This window comes from Mirounga leonina, unplaced genomic scaffold, assembly GCF_011800145.1.
Source record: "Mirounga leonina isolate KUSES-001 unplaced genomic scaffold, KU_Mleo_1.0 Mir_98, whole genome shotgun sequence".
Taxonomy (NCBI): Eukaryota; Metazoa; Chordata; class Mammalia; order Carnivora; family Phocidae; genus Mirounga; species Mirounga leonina.
This window is the reverse complement of record NW_023270921.1, coordinates 4,205,491-4,220,717: the sequence shown is the minus strand read 5'-3', so window position 1 is coordinate 4,220,717 and position 15,227 is coordinate 4,205,491. Positions and strand designations below refer to the sequence as shown.

The 15,227-nt window shown below is 41.5% G+C and overlaps 1 protein-coding gene across 1 annotated transcript; it reads left to right on the top strand.

Annotated features, from left to right (window-relative positions):
• The first annotated feature begins 3,838 nt into the window (after positions 1-3,838).
• On the top strand, positions 3,839-12,697 carry LOC118006606 (endothelial cell-specific molecule 1-like). Its single transcript, XM_034999317.1, has 3 exons — positions 3,839-4,313; positions 7,654-7,806; positions 10,947-12,697. The coding sequence occupies exons 1-3, from the start codon at positions 4,013-4,015 to the stop codon at positions 11,042-11,044; spliced, it is 552 nt and encodes a 183-aa protein (XP_034855208.1). The 5' UTR covers positions 3,839-4,012; the 3' UTR covers positions 11,045-12,697.
• Positions 12,698-15,227: the final 2,530 nt, after the last annotated feature.

Sequence of the window (15,227 nt, the reverse complement as noted above, 5' to 3'; positions counted from 1 at the left end):
CGGTATAATACCAAGTTTAAGGGAAAAAAGTCACGATGGCAATTTAAATGAAAAAGGTGTACTGGGTTGAATAGTTATTCAGTTTTATTGTTTCTCCGGCTCCCATTGCAGAAAGCCACATGCTTTGGATCCCAAGATGATATGGTTTGACCCACTATAACTTGAACTGGTGTTTTCAGAGTTGTGAAAAGCTTATGTGCTTCCCTTTGGCCTTTCTTACTCCTTGGTTTGACACCTGATACACAGGCAGAGCGAGGTTAGAGATTTGCCAGCCGCAGGACAAAGGAAAGCCAACCAAGGTGGGCCTCATGCCCTCATCACCAACCGCTTTGCTTTCACCTTAATTTCTTTTGTTGCAGATTCCAGCTGTAGATTTTTTGTTTCCTCATGTTCCGATTTCCTAACCCTGTGTGGCCATTGCTAACTTCCCTCATAAGAGTGGTTGAGCTGGATTCCTGGTTGGGAAAGATAGAAATAAATAGATATAAATCCCATAGGGATCGTGCTGGGACAAAGAGTTTTTGCTGGGTCTTGGAAGGAATGGAACGTTCCCCAAAAATGAGTCGTTGGGAACTACATGTTGAGAGAGTTCCACCACTTATGACCTCTGTTGAGCATATTTCCTCCACTCCTCTGGGCATGTGTTTTGGCTTACTATTATGGTGGATTTGGTACCCTCAAATTACATCTTCTCTCCATTTACTTGTCCTTTACTAAAAGTATTATCGATTTTTAGAAATGTAGACGATGGTTGTCCATGAGCTCCTCTTCTCCTTCTTGCCTCACCACTTATGATATTGATCTGCAAGGCCTTTATTGTTTCTTCCTTAAACTCCTATAAAAGATCAGAAGGTTCTTATGCTTTTATTATTTCTCTTTATTCACTGCCAACCTTATGATGACAATCTTTTAAAAATGCAGAATAGCCATCATTTAGTGAATGCATACTATGAGAGACACTTTCCATCCCTTCTTATCAATCCTCACAATGGCCTTATGAAGAGGGCGTTAATCCCACTGTACACAATGACAAAATGGAGGTTTAGAGATGTTAAACTAAGTTTCTTTTTTTTTTTTTAAGATTTTATTTATTTATTTGACAGAGAGAGACACAGCGAGAGAGGGAACACAAGCAGGGGGAGTGGGAGAGGGAGAAGCAGGCTTCCCGCTGAGCAGGGAGTCTGATGCGGGGCTCGATCCCAGGACCCTGGGAACATGACCTGAGCCGAAGGCAGACGCTTAACGACTGGGCCACCCAGGCACCACATAAGTTTCTGAGCCTCTTAGGTAGGAAGTCGTGGAGTAGCAATTCGAATCCAGCACTGACAGAATCCAAAATTTATAGCAAGACCAACGTGTTGTACAGACTGGATCCTGCCCATATGAAATAAGGGTGCATATAATGGTTTATAATTTGAATGAAATACTGGCCAACATTTAAAAATTTGGGTATTACATTTGAAAGTCTGGATTCCACCTTCTCTTAAAAAAAAAAAAAATAGAAGATTGGGCCCACTGGGCTCATATTCCTCCAAGCGGTAGCCAGCCACTCCTAAGGAGGGCCACTTCCCTTAGTGGAGGCACGTGTTCTAAGGTGAATAGCTCCATTCATTCCCACCTGCATCTGGTTTATCTTATCACTTTACCCACCTGGGCCACCAGATTGGTACCTGTATATGTTTGATTTTGCAATCCTTATTCCAGTCTCCAGGAACAATCTGTTTCAGGACTTGAGTCCTGGCTTCCCCATCTGCTAACTTTGTGTCCTTGGACAAGTTACTTAACCCTTCAAGTCCTCAGATTTCTCACCTCTACAGTGGGGATAAGAATAGTACCTACCTTTTGAGGCTGTTTGGAAAGTTGCATAAGGTAATCCATATAAAGTGCTCTGCATGGTGTCTGGCACACAGTGAGATTTCTATAATAGTTAGGTATTACTGTTAACCATTATTCCAGTTAACCACTCCTTCCTCAGAAAGTGGTGTTCAGTAGCCTTTTCCAAGGTCAACCTAAATTGTAAAGTAAGCCATCAGAACCATTAGCCATGGAAACACTGCTGTGTTGTAATAGGCAACAGAGTGTGTGGTTTTGACATTAGACTGACTTGGCTCAAGTTCCATCCCTGACATTATGGGGACCTGAGCTAATTATTTAAACTCGTTCTGACTCAGTTTCCTCATTCATAAAATAGGCATGATAATAGTACCTACTTTGTGAGATTGTGGTGAAGAGCAAGTGAATTAATGCATGTGAAATGTTTCCGAATGGTGATTGGCACATAATGTGCACTCAACGGATGATACCCCCTACTGAAAACAATAAATCAGAGCGTGCATTTGCTAAGCATGTGTTTGCTTCTGGGGAGATGCAGATAGACTATTTTGAATTGGATTGCATGGAAAATTGGGTAAATTGGAAGCTAAGACTCTTGCCTTCATTTCCTGCCCCCTCGATTCCCTGCATTCCAGATTCTGTTCCTTCCATCTTCCTAAAATTGCGTTTTTGAAGGCTCATCAAGTCCCGCCAAAGGCCTCAGCCTCATCTTCTAGTGGGGGTAAGAATTTCAGAGATCAACTAGCCTAACACTGTCAATTCTCAGAAGAGGACGTTGAGGCTGAGAGAAGTCCTGTGGCTTGTCCATAGCTCATTTGTGACAGACCAAGAGTTATCCATCAACTTCATTGCTTGAGTAGTTGCTAGATGACAGTGGGTTTACGTTGATTTTGATTTGATAAGTCAGGGGTGGGACTGGGGACCCTACACGCAGCTGGTGTAGGAGCTCTGCTCTCTCCTCTTTCACCTTGTTCTTTCTGCCCCATGATCCTTGCTCTGTGAGGCGCTGGTCCAGCTGATACTGTAAGAGGACTGCTCTGTCTTCCCCAGTGGGACCTAGGCCCCATGACCCTCCATAGCTTGAAGACCCTTTTCCCGATGGGTAATGTTTTCCCTTCCCTGTGACTTGCCTCTCTGGGCCATGTTCCGATTTCCCTGCTGGCTCACTTGTTTCCTTGGGCTGGCTGCCTTGTTTGGCGGTTTTTAGTGAGGGCTCTGATAGATGCCAGGAGTGAGGGGAAGAGCTCCGAATGGGCTCAGTCATTGGACAGGCAGACCCGGTGATGGATGAGCCCTCTCCCCAGGGAGTTTTGGATCAGAAGAAGTCCAACTGATAAGTTTTTCCAGAACTGAGTAACCCAGAAACAGTGCCAGCAGCTTCTTACCTCTTTTGTGGCTTTCGTATTGATTTTAAAGAAAATTCTCAGTTCCACGTCTATCTAGAAATACAGCTCCATCCACGATAAACTTAGATACATGTGCTATGAATTGTTTTAGAGATAACATTTGAGGGGAGGGGTGGGAGGAAGGAAGAGAGGGGTCCTTAAAAAATCCCTTTCAAAATATTTTCTTTCTTCTAAGTATTGAAAAGGCACAATATAACCCTTTCTTCTTCCAAATGATCTCATAGCTATTTATTGAGGGGAAATACCAAATGTTTATTTATTTTGTTTAAAGGAGCTTCTTTCGTCCTGATGATTCACGTGGATATCATTTTCCTCCCCACTACAGAGGCTCTGAGACAAAGCCACAGCCCAAGTGATATGCCTGTGTCAGACCAATTCCTGTCCTGAAGGAGGGTATGCAACCTTCTTTATTCCCCCTTCACAGACGTCCTTGAGCCCTTGAGACGGATGTGAGCGAGTTTCTCAGTGCTCATGCAAAACAACCATCTAAACATAACAGATGACATCAGCTTGGGCTTTTCAATTCCTGGATGGCAGCGGCGTGTTAATCCAGCCTTCATCCTGGATTTCATAAACTAAAACAAGAGAGCCTGGCAAGAGGACAGCGCTGCTGCTGGGTTGAGGAAATTGATGACGGGGAAGCATGCGGGCAACCCAGTGTATAAAACTCATAAACGTGTAGGCAGAGGCTCAGCTACCACTTTGGACAGCTGCTTCCCGCCAGCAAAGACCACGCCGCCCGCGGGAAGCCGAGCCAGAGCCCTCGGGGAAACATGAAGAGCCTCTTGCTGCTGGCCACGCTCCTGGTCCCTGCGCACCTGGCGGTCGCCTGGAGCGCCAAGTATGCGGTGGACTGCCCCGAGCGCTGCGACAGCGCCCAGTGCAAAAGCAGCCTGCGCTGCAAGCGGACAGTGCTGGACGACTGCGGCTGCTGCCGGGTGTGCGCCGCGGGGCTGGGCGAGACCTGCTACCGCACCGTGTCGGCCATGGACGGCGTCAAGTGCGGCCCGGGGCTCAGGTGTCAGTTTTACAGTGAGGAGGATGACTTTGGTGACGAGTTCGGTATCTGCAAAGGTAAAGGGTGACCCCTTGCTTCTCCCCCCCCCCCACCCGAGGGGGTGGGGGTGGAAGCACACTGAGGGCTTTTAGCCAGCGTGGGAGGTGCGGAGGCTTTGCTGCGAAGGACAAGAGGGAAAATGCAGGTGGCTTAGGGACAAGGCCCCGCACAGGTGTTGTCACCGGGAGAGGGAGAGAGAAGGAGAACTCTGCAAAACAGCAGCTGAAGCCAGTGTGCAGGAAAGCACAGAAAGCAGTACTGCATTTCACTCCTTATGTGTAGGAGATTTAAGAAAAAAGTTGCAATGAAAAATTGTGGGACCTCCCTTTCTGGAAAACTTTAGGAACTTGACAGGTAATCTGTTTGGATGGTTTAGGTGCTCTCTCTTCTACAACACAGTGATTACAGCGGTCTGCACTAGATAACCTCTAGGGGTGTCTAGCCCCGGGCTTAGTGATTCTTTGATCTTGAAAGGGTCCACGGGTTGGAGGGCATCTCTCAAGATCAAATATTTCTGATGAACACTAATGCACTTTGTGAAATAGGGTGGGCTTAAACCATCTAACAGAATGACTCACATTCTTGAAAGAGGGTACCTTGAAGTATAAAACAAACCCCATTCCACTTTATAAAGGTGTTTGGTCAACTAGAAAAATAGCAGTAAGACAAGTAAGAATAACACTAAAGAAAAATAAAAATTGGAAGTCTGTAAAGAATGAGAGTTTACAGACTTAAAGAAAAATGTCAGTAGTTTGAAATCATAGCTAAACAATGTAGTTGCACAGTTGTAGAATTTATTTCAGACTTAGTGACTGTAGTTTAAAATGTTTAGAATCAAAAGAAAGGTGATTTAAAGATACTCTATAAATGGATACCTCATGATCTCATCATTAAAAGCTATTATCAAGATGAAACACATATGCTCTAGCCCCATTCATCAGTTTTGTAATAAAAAGAAGCTTTTAGAATGATTAAAGGGACTGGGAAATTTATTTCTTATATTTTCTTTCTTATTTCATTCTTATCTTCTATGTATTTAATACAGTTGTATGCTTTTAGGAATGATAATCAGCCACCACTGAGACAGCCTCATTAATTCACCTACCTTTTAGACAAATATTTTATAAATTAATTTACCTTTTAATCTACAACATATACTAAAGATTAGGAAATAAATGCTTGGACTATTAGGAGAATCTTATTTTTTGCTCAGTTTATTTTTGTTTATAACCAATGAAAGGTAGAATATTGAGGAACCTTTTTTTGGTGAACATTCACAAACATTTAAGCTGACTAGGATCTATATTTTCTGTAAATTACAGGATTTCACATAAGGAAATTAGGGAGGAAGTGGTTAATACAATCATACTTATGATATAGCAAGTATACGCAGTGGATTGCTTTTTCTCTTGGCATAAAAATCGCCTCTGTAAATGTGATTGTAAATGCACTGTCATATATGGGTAAAGAAACATTCCAAGGCATCTGGGATCTTTAGCAGTTCAACATTCTACTGAATGACTGAGGTAGCTGTTAATGGGATAGATTTTTAAAATGTATTTAAAATTGTTCTTTTTGGCACGCTTCATATTACAAGCGAGTCTAGCTTCGAACATTTTTCTCTCTGCTGGAAATAGTGACCCTGTGTGAACCTCACCATCTCTACACAGAGACATTGAATTTTGCTGTAGGCAAACTCCCTCCTTCAGCTTTTTCACAGAGCACTCATAGGAAAACTGTATACTTTAGCTGCACATCCAGATGTTTTCTAAATATTCAGATGTTTGGCATTACGCTGCCGAGTTAACAGCCAGCCAACACGTATTTACGGAACACCTGCTATCCACCCAGCGCTATTCAATACACTGGGGGTTGCAGTAGAAGTGTAACTAAGAACTTGGCTCAAGTTTTAGTTTTCAGTATCACTAGACACACAGTCAAATCCCAATCCTGTGCGCTTTTCTGCAAGAGGCTTTTTAGGATCCTTTTTAAGGACGGTCTTTCCCAGCGAGAGGCTAATGTTTAAAACCAGGCTCTGGGGCGCCTGGGTGGCTCAGTCGTTAGGCGTCTGCCTTCGGCTCAGGTCATGGTCCCAGGGTCCTGGGATCAAGCTCCCGTCGTCGGGCTCCCTGCTCCACGGGAAGCCTGCTTCTCTCTCTCCCACTCCCCCTGCTTGTGTTCCCTCTCTCGCTGTGTCTCTCTCTGTCAAATAAATAAATAAAATCTTTAAAAACAATTACAAAAAATAAAACCAGATGCCTCTGTAATCTGAAGAGTAATGGTAAGAAGAATCCTAAATCTCTTCCAAAAAATAAATTTCATTAACATCTACCTTGATCATTCTGTGGAATATTAGATTGCCAAGGGCTCAGCTGCTTCACTGCTTGTTTCTTTCCCCATGTGTGATTGTACACTTATGAGAATATTCTCATGCCAAGAGAATAAATATTCTGCATCTATTTGCTTGGTTGGTAAAGACTGGGTCATCAAAAAAAAAAAAAAAAAGACTGGGTCATCAATGGAGATGCTGTTTATGTCATAAAGACCTTGCATTTGTAATAAATGGGTTTGTCCTCTTCTCAGTATTGCATGTTTTAGTCTAAGCATGAACACACTGAAGCTCTAAACGCTTCCAGATTTGCGGAGGTATACAGGTAAATTCTCAGCTCTCTTGTTCTTCTTAGCATGTTGCATGTCAGATTTGCAGAAGGTCTTACTAGTAAATCCTCCTGACATCCGGGGAGTTAGGTAAATTGTGCTGCCATTTCAATAGCGAAGGTAGTTGATCAGAGCTGGAGCGGACTGAGGATGGATCACTTCATGGAGAGCAGGCATGACACCCTTCTCAGCCCCTGGCTAGTGTGGATGAAGCCCTTTCCTATACATTTAAAATAGTACATTGTTTGTGAACACAGTGGATTCAAAGGCAGCATCACATCCTTTAAGCTCTTTGAGAAGCTGATGCATGTGTCTGTTCAATTGCCCACCTCACTGAGCTGTCACAGGAGCCGTCTAAGGAAACTATGAGAACCTACCTGTCTATTGGTATCTAAGCAGAAAGGGAACAGAATTAAGGCTGGTCAAAGATGTTGGTTATGTGTAGCTGCCTTCAACTAACTTCACGGCAGGCCACGACAGCGGAGGTGTCCAGGATCTGGTCTTACTGTGCGATTTCACATGTGTGACTGAAAGTTTCAACTTCCAAAGCTTGGGGTTTTTTAAGAACTGGATTTTTATCTGACAGTCAAGATTCGTGAGGCTTGTTCAGAATCTGGAGGCTTTGTGCACAGGGGCTGTGAGACCGGGGGCTTGTGCCCAAGGAGCGGCTCCCTCTCTAAACCTTCCCTTTGTCCTCAGACTGCCCCTACGGCACCTTCGGGATGGAATGCCGGGAGACCTGCACCTGTCAGTCGGGCATATGTGACAGAGTGACTGGCAAGTGTCTGAAATTTCCCTTCTTCCAATATTCAGTAGCCAAGTCTTCCAACAGGAGATTTGTTTCTCACACAGGTAAGAATTGATTTCAGTGTAAACACTGGAAAAATAACCTCATTTTCAATTTGAATAACTTAAGAGATATAGATGAACAAGAATAAAGCATTGGTTCGAGTGATTTTGTTCTTTATTTTACTCAGGGGAAAGGGGTGGTGGTTGAGTTTGGGTTGCTGTTGCTTTTTTTTTTTTTTAAGATCTCAGTAATAATTTGGGAGATTATACATTTTTCCATAAAGTTCACCCAGTTTTATGGAGAATAAATATGATTGATTACCAAAACACCTGTAATAAGAAAATAACCAAGATATACAAAGTTCTTCAAATTCTTCAGTGATCTGTTTTATACACATACTAGACTAAGCTACTTCTCTCTCAAGTTCATGTAGAAAAAATACACTCAGAAATTTATCGGATAAGGCTTAAGAGCCAAGATAGAAAATATAGAACATTTCTTCTTCTTTTTTTTTAACAAAATGGGAGTACTTAAATGGAATATTTCCAAACATGCATTTTTATGGATTTTGGAGAGGATAAGAGATAGTAACTGTGATTGAAATTTGGGAATTATCTCTAAGCCTTTGAATGAAACTGTAGTAATAGTCACATGATGCTTGTTCACGCATGTGTATTTCGTATCCAGGTTGTTAAAATGTGAGAAATACAACATATAAGAGAGTGTTATGGACATATTTGGTTATCTTGTGGAATAAATGACCAGTATAGTAAAGCTTCACTAAATTGAAAGTAGCTCATTTAAAACAACATGTAGCCATAGAAACCGCTAATATCAACAAACTGTCCAGTCCCCCCACCTTAGATATAAATAGTTGACAATCCAAGTCCATTTTATTTAGTTTGTGTTTCTGGGTTTTTGCTCTTCGAGTTAACTAAGATTTGAAATATTTGGCAAATGTACTTATTACCCAGCTTTACCTCCTTCTTACACATGGATACAATTAAGTACTTTAAGAGGAAGAGGAAATACTGTACTTTTAAGTGAATTTTTATGTTGAAGTGTGGCTATGCCCTTAAACAGTAATTTAAAATGAACCTCCCCCCCTTTTAAAGCTATTAGGTAAATATCTTTGTGAATATTTGATCTGGAAATTGAGATCATCATTAATATTTTAAGTACTTTTGACTTGTCCTATAGTCCTTGAAAAGCGACATGGAAACAGATTGAGTTTTAAGTCCTAAAAAAAAAAATTCGTAGTGAGGTGAAATTTACATAACATAAAATTAGCCATTTTGAAGTGAACAGCGCAGTGGTAGTTAGTACATTAACAAAGCTGCATAGCTGCCATTTCAGTCCAGTTCTAGAACATTCTCACCGGCTCAAAATAAAACCCTACTATCCATTAAGCAGTTGCCCCCATTCTTCATAACCCACCCCGCAGCCCCTGGTAACCATCAATCTACTTTCTGAGACCTACACATTTTTGGAATGTTTTGATTACTTCAGTACAAGTTTGAAACCTATTGTCTTAGTACAGGTAGCTGTCTCAAACACTTGCATCTTCTTTTGTCTTATTTTGCTTTCTTAAAACTGCGGGCTACAGAGCACCTTGAAGAGCCACTTTTGTATTCCTCTTCATTCGTTTATGGTTGCACATAAGCCTTTCCCACCGAGAGAGAATTGAATCCCTTGTGAATCTGGTGTTTGGGATGAACGTTCGGGAGGCCATAAGAGCTCCTTTGGAATAATCCTCAGGAAGGGAACGCCCATCCCTCCCACTGCATACCCAGCCACACGTCCTCTTCTTCACTGGACTTTTGTGCCGTCTCTTTCCCTTGAGCCTGTCACCCTCTGTCATTTGCATGCAGATTTTGCAGATATCTTGACTACTATATAGATGCCTTGGACACAGATATTTTGCTGGCTGGAAGTTACATTAGGGGTTACACAAAAAAAATATTTCTATACCCAAATTAGGTATCAAGATTCTTAGTAGAAATTGATGGGGAAAGCATTTTCTGACCTAAGGTGTTTGCTTTCATTAACTAAAGGGGAGCAAAAGATGATTACTAGTGTAATGTTGGTAAACCTTAGTCCGGTTCAGGCTGGAGAGCAGAATGTCCTAAAGGCCTCTGAGAGGCTGTGCAGGAACTCCTCTGCTCAGTGGTGCCCTGTCTCTGCTGGACTTGCCAGGGCGCATGTGCTACTGTTATAGGAGGGGGCTTGGGGCTCAGTCCTGCAATGGATTTCACATCTATTTACAAAGCCTTTGTTAGTGATTCCAAGGTTCATCCGCACAGGGACTTCTTGAGGTCCCTTCCATACCTTGATTACACGAGCTTATCTTCTTTAGTTTTCTTCCTATTGGCTACTATATTCTTGGCAAGTGGGCTTCCTGTCTTCCTGTTTCCCTTTGTTGTTGTTGTTGTTGTTGTTGTTATTGTGAGATTTCCAATTTTCTAGGCCTGGGAATTTGCAAGTGACTTTTTTTAAGGGGGGTGGGGACAGTAAGATCTGGACTATTTGATTACTTTGCGCACATTCATCCGCCAGGCTGCACTAACCATACAGCATTCCATATTAGGACATGCACTGTTGACGCAAACATACCTCACTGCTCTTAGAAGCAGACAAATTTCACTTTGGAAAATTCTAAATATTATAAACTTTTATGCAGAATAAGAGCTATCCTTATAAAAGTTCTGTCCTTTGATCTGCCATCTGCTTTCTGGAGCCACACAATAAGCTAATTCCTCTTCCATACCAGATAGTATGAAAATCTTACTTAGAGATCTATTTTTACATTTGCTTATTCCATAAGTATTTATTAGTCACCTGCTATGTTCCAGGTACTGTAGTAGCAGTGAACAAAACAAAGCCCCTGCCTTTTTGGAGCTGATATTCTAGTGGTGGAGTGAGATAATAAACACATACACACACACACACACACACAAAGACAAATGCATGTATAAGATAATGTCCAGTGATGATAGGTATATGAAGAGAAATCATTCAGGGGGTGCTGACGTGGATGGGAGGTGCCGATCGACAGAGAATGGGTGAATACAGTGAGCACAGACTCTTTGAATCTATTAAAGATTTTATTGTACATCCCTTGTCATATAAAAGTAAGATAAAACTGTTCTTCATCTTAGAGTTATAAACATCTGGACATGATTTGTATTCCTTCTAATTTCAGAGCATGACATGGCATCTGGAGACGGCAATTCTGTGAGAGAAGAACTTGTAAAAGAGAATGCCCGCTCTCCTGTAATGAAATGGTTAAATCCTCGCTGATCCTGGGTGGGATTTCTGAGAGAAGACTCTTATTTTAATGATCATTCAACACACAGCCAACATTTTAGGAACTGTCTAGATTATAGCATATGGACATGTGATATTGGGAGGCCAAGTGTGTGGGTCCGGAAAAAAACAAGTAGGCTACTAACAATCCATAAAATGCATATGACTGAACACTCTTAGATATTTGTTAAGTATTTGAATGCATATAGATTTGTTAAATATGTGTTTATAGTAATACTGAAGAACTGAAAAAGCAATTTAGATAATCTTAATGTGGATGCAGATCAGCCAAAGAGAGAACTAGCCAAAGCTGAAGACCAGAGTGAGTCCACACGTCCGTGACTCGGATGTACATTGACGTTGGGATACAGGATGGAGGGAGAGTTAGGAGTGAGAGAAGGTGGGGGCAGGGTGGGGAAGTATGACGTTTAGGTCTTCCTTGTGGTAGCATCAATAGAATTTAGTTGTGCTTTTTATTTACTTGGGAAAAGTCAAAACAAAACAATCCCTGAAGGAAGTGGGATGTTTCAAGCTTGTGGGAGGTTGAGTAGCGGCCTTGAACCGAGGCAGGTTTCAAAGGGCTGCTACTCGTCATGCCCAGGTTACCTTATCTGAAGGATGATTCTGGGACAGAGGGCAAACGTACACTCTCATAAATGGTTTTAAAGAATGCCACCCCAGACTGAGAGAGCTAGGAAGTATTTTGTCCACTTGGAGGAGGTGTGAAGGTAAATATTTATATAATTTTGTAAACAATTATGTTAGTATCAGTCATCCTCCATACCCATACTTATCACCTTGAGAAGATGAACAAAATACTGTTTGTTAAAATGGGTAGAATAAAAGTGTAACTCTATAAGGTTTCCAAACACCTGAGGCATGGTAAATTTATTATTAATAATTATAGCAATATTAATAATAATAAGCATAAGAAAAAACTAGAAAAAAATTAGTCATTACGGATTTATAAAGTGTCAGAAAATGAGCAACAGAAGAAATTTATTTAAAAGTAAGTGCAGTGACTTAGATGAGTTTCAGATTTAAAGTAGAAAATACTTTTTTAGGAGGTTTGGAAAAGAGTCAATTTTCAGTAGGAAACGTCAACTTTAAAATATTGTTCATTTTCTTATTTTTCTTTCCTTTAAAGTTGGTTGATAAGTGGAATTATGAGTACACTTGGGAGGACCTTAGCACAAACAGGACTGTTGTACTAGATTTTGTTAGGAAATATTTGCAGAAGTATTTTATTTGGAGCGAAGATTATTTAAGAATTATTTCACTATTTACCTATATTTTATTCTCAAAGTTTGCCAACAGAGTTGTGAATGTGTGTGGGGGAGGGTCTTTGAATGTAAGCTGAATAAGCTGTCAGGATATGTTTTAAAAGGCAAAGTTTATGATTGTTCAATTAAAAAAATAAGACCGCTGCTTCGAGTCCGTTCATGACTTTGTTAAATCATTAAGTTATTCAAAAGATTCATCCAATGAACAAGAACTCTTGTATGCATATTAAAGGCAGGCTTCTCAACTGACTTTGCTGCCACAGGTAAGCATTTTCTGTTAAAACATGAGGCTAGAATATTTATTTCTTTGCCTCACATTTTTGGTCTCCTCATGCCTTACAGCTTCCAGAAAAGTAGTTTCCTATATATTAACCCATTCTATAGAGGCAAAAACAAAAGAACCCTTCTGTTCCTGTTGGAAGGTGCTTACGCTTTACAAGACATAGGCAAAGACAAACTCTTCGGTGCCTATAAAATAAGAGAGTAGCATTCAGTTTCACAGCTTGACAGCATCAAATCCAAGAACAGGATGGGTTCATTCAGCCTTGTGATGGGCAGATTAGGAAAACATTTACATGAACTGACACAATGCTAAAAAAAAATTGTATTAGTAAAAACTTCAATTTGCCTGATTTAATCTTTTTCCTTTTTTAAGATGGAAGAAACTGGATGCGAATGAGATAAAAATTTATATCAATGTAAGATACTCCTATTACTACTGAATTAAAACAACGCACTGAAAAATCTTTACTTCTACCAGCGTGCAGTGTGGTTCAGGACATGCCGTCAGAGAGTAAGGTTACTTAAAGATCCCCTGATTTGGCCTAAAGCATAGGCCGCAGCCCAAATGTCCCTGGGGGGGAAGAGTGGACAGTGGAACATGAACTGGACCAGGGCAGGACTTGCCTCTGCGCATGCTCTACAGCATGGGAGACCATGGGCAATACAATCGAACAAAGGTGGGCTCATCTGCTCTCAGGTGTGGGCATGTTTTCGAGCCGTCCAGCTTCCTGGTACTGGGACCTCCTTGTGCCTTTCACAGCAAATGCTAGTCCCTGTCTATCCCCAATTGCTCTGTAGCCTTCTGACTCTATTCTTCAAAGCAGCAAATCCAAAATCTTTGGATTTTGCACTTTTTGATTGCAGTATCTTTGAGCATGCAATTTTAAACTGTATAAATAGCATAGGATTAATGCACTATGTTCATTATAAAACATATACTCAAAGTAGAAATTCTTTTTTTTTTTTTTTTTTAAAGATTTTATTTATTTATTTGACAGAGAGAGACATAGCGAGAGCAGGAACACAGGCAGGGGGAATGGGAGAGGGAGAAGCAGGCTTCCCGCCGAGCAGGGAGCCCGATGTGGGACTCGATCCCAGGACCCTGGGATCATGACCTGAGCCGAAGGCAGACGCTCAACGACTGAGCCACCCAGGCACCCTCAAAGTAGAAATTCTTAAGGGATTAAAAATAAATATGAATAGAAGTTCTGAGATTTTTTTTTTTCCTGCACCCCTACGACTATCCCAGGAAACACAGGAGAAGTAAAAGAAAATGCTGTATGTCAGTGGTCTCCAGTGAGGTGCGACCTCATTTGATATTGAAGAGAAACCAAGGTGGCACATGTTCCACAAAATAAAGATTTCTGGAATGCATGGATTAATGGATGGATGGGTGGATGGATGGATGGATGGATGAGTGGATGGATGGATGAGTGGATGAATGAAAGGTTGGATGGGTAGATAGTTGGATAGAAGGATGTTTGGGAAGAAAGATGGGTGAATGGATGCGTGAGTGGATGTCTGGAGGAACAAATGAAGAAAGGAATGAATGAATGTATGAATGAACAAAGCAGGTGACAGGCCTGTCACCAGCAGAGCAGATAGGGCAGATGGCCTCTCATCCCTTTCACTTGCCAGCTCCCATCTCCCCAGTGGCTACTTATCCTGCCTATTGGGACCTGAGGAGATTGAAAAAAGTGGGGGTATATGTGAGAGTCAGTGAATCTGACAAATAGGGTTGTCCAGGGCAAAAGAAACAGGGAGTGCTTCTCCAATAGGTAGTGGGGATATCACCCATAGTAACGAAAAGTGTAAAGTAATTTTAGTGGTAGCCAGATTGAGTTGTCATTTTCGGTGAAAAGCAATTGGGGAGGACTATTGTTTCCATCCCGTATTTTATTCTTTTCCTTTATCCCGAGGTCCCTTGGAGTAAAGGATCTGTAGATATAATTCAACATCACATAGATACTTGGAGGGAAAATTGATTACTTCTGATCACCCAGAGTTGGGATTAATCATTAAACTAAGGCCTGGCTTTAAAAGGGTGCATGTCATAGACCAGCGACTCTCTAAGTTTATTATGCGTTAGAATTATCTGGAGGCCTTGTTAAAACACAAATTGCTGATTTGGTATGTCTGAGATGAGGCCCAAGGATCTTCCATTTTAACAAGTTCCCAGACGATGCAGATGCTGCTGGTCCAGGGACTGTGCTTGGAGAATCACTGTTAAAGGGAGATCTAGACTTGCCTAGAAAGGAGATAAACTAAGGAGTGATCAAAACCAGTCATTGCTGACCTTATGAAAGAATGCACTACAATACTTCTTAACCAGTTGGTTCATTCTACTTATTTCTGTTGTTTAAAGTTACTTAACTATAGGGCGCCTGGGTGGCTCAGTTGGTTAAGCGACTGCCTTCGGCTCAGGTCATGATCCTGGAGTCCCGGGATCGAGTCCCGCATCGGGCTCCCTGCTCGGCGGGGAGTCTGCTTCTCCCTCTGACCCTCCCCCCTCTCATGTGCTCTCTCTCATTCTCTCTCTCTCAAATAAATAAATAAAATCTTTAAAAAAAAAAAAGGATACTTAACTATTTAAGCAACTGCAAGGGTTGAAA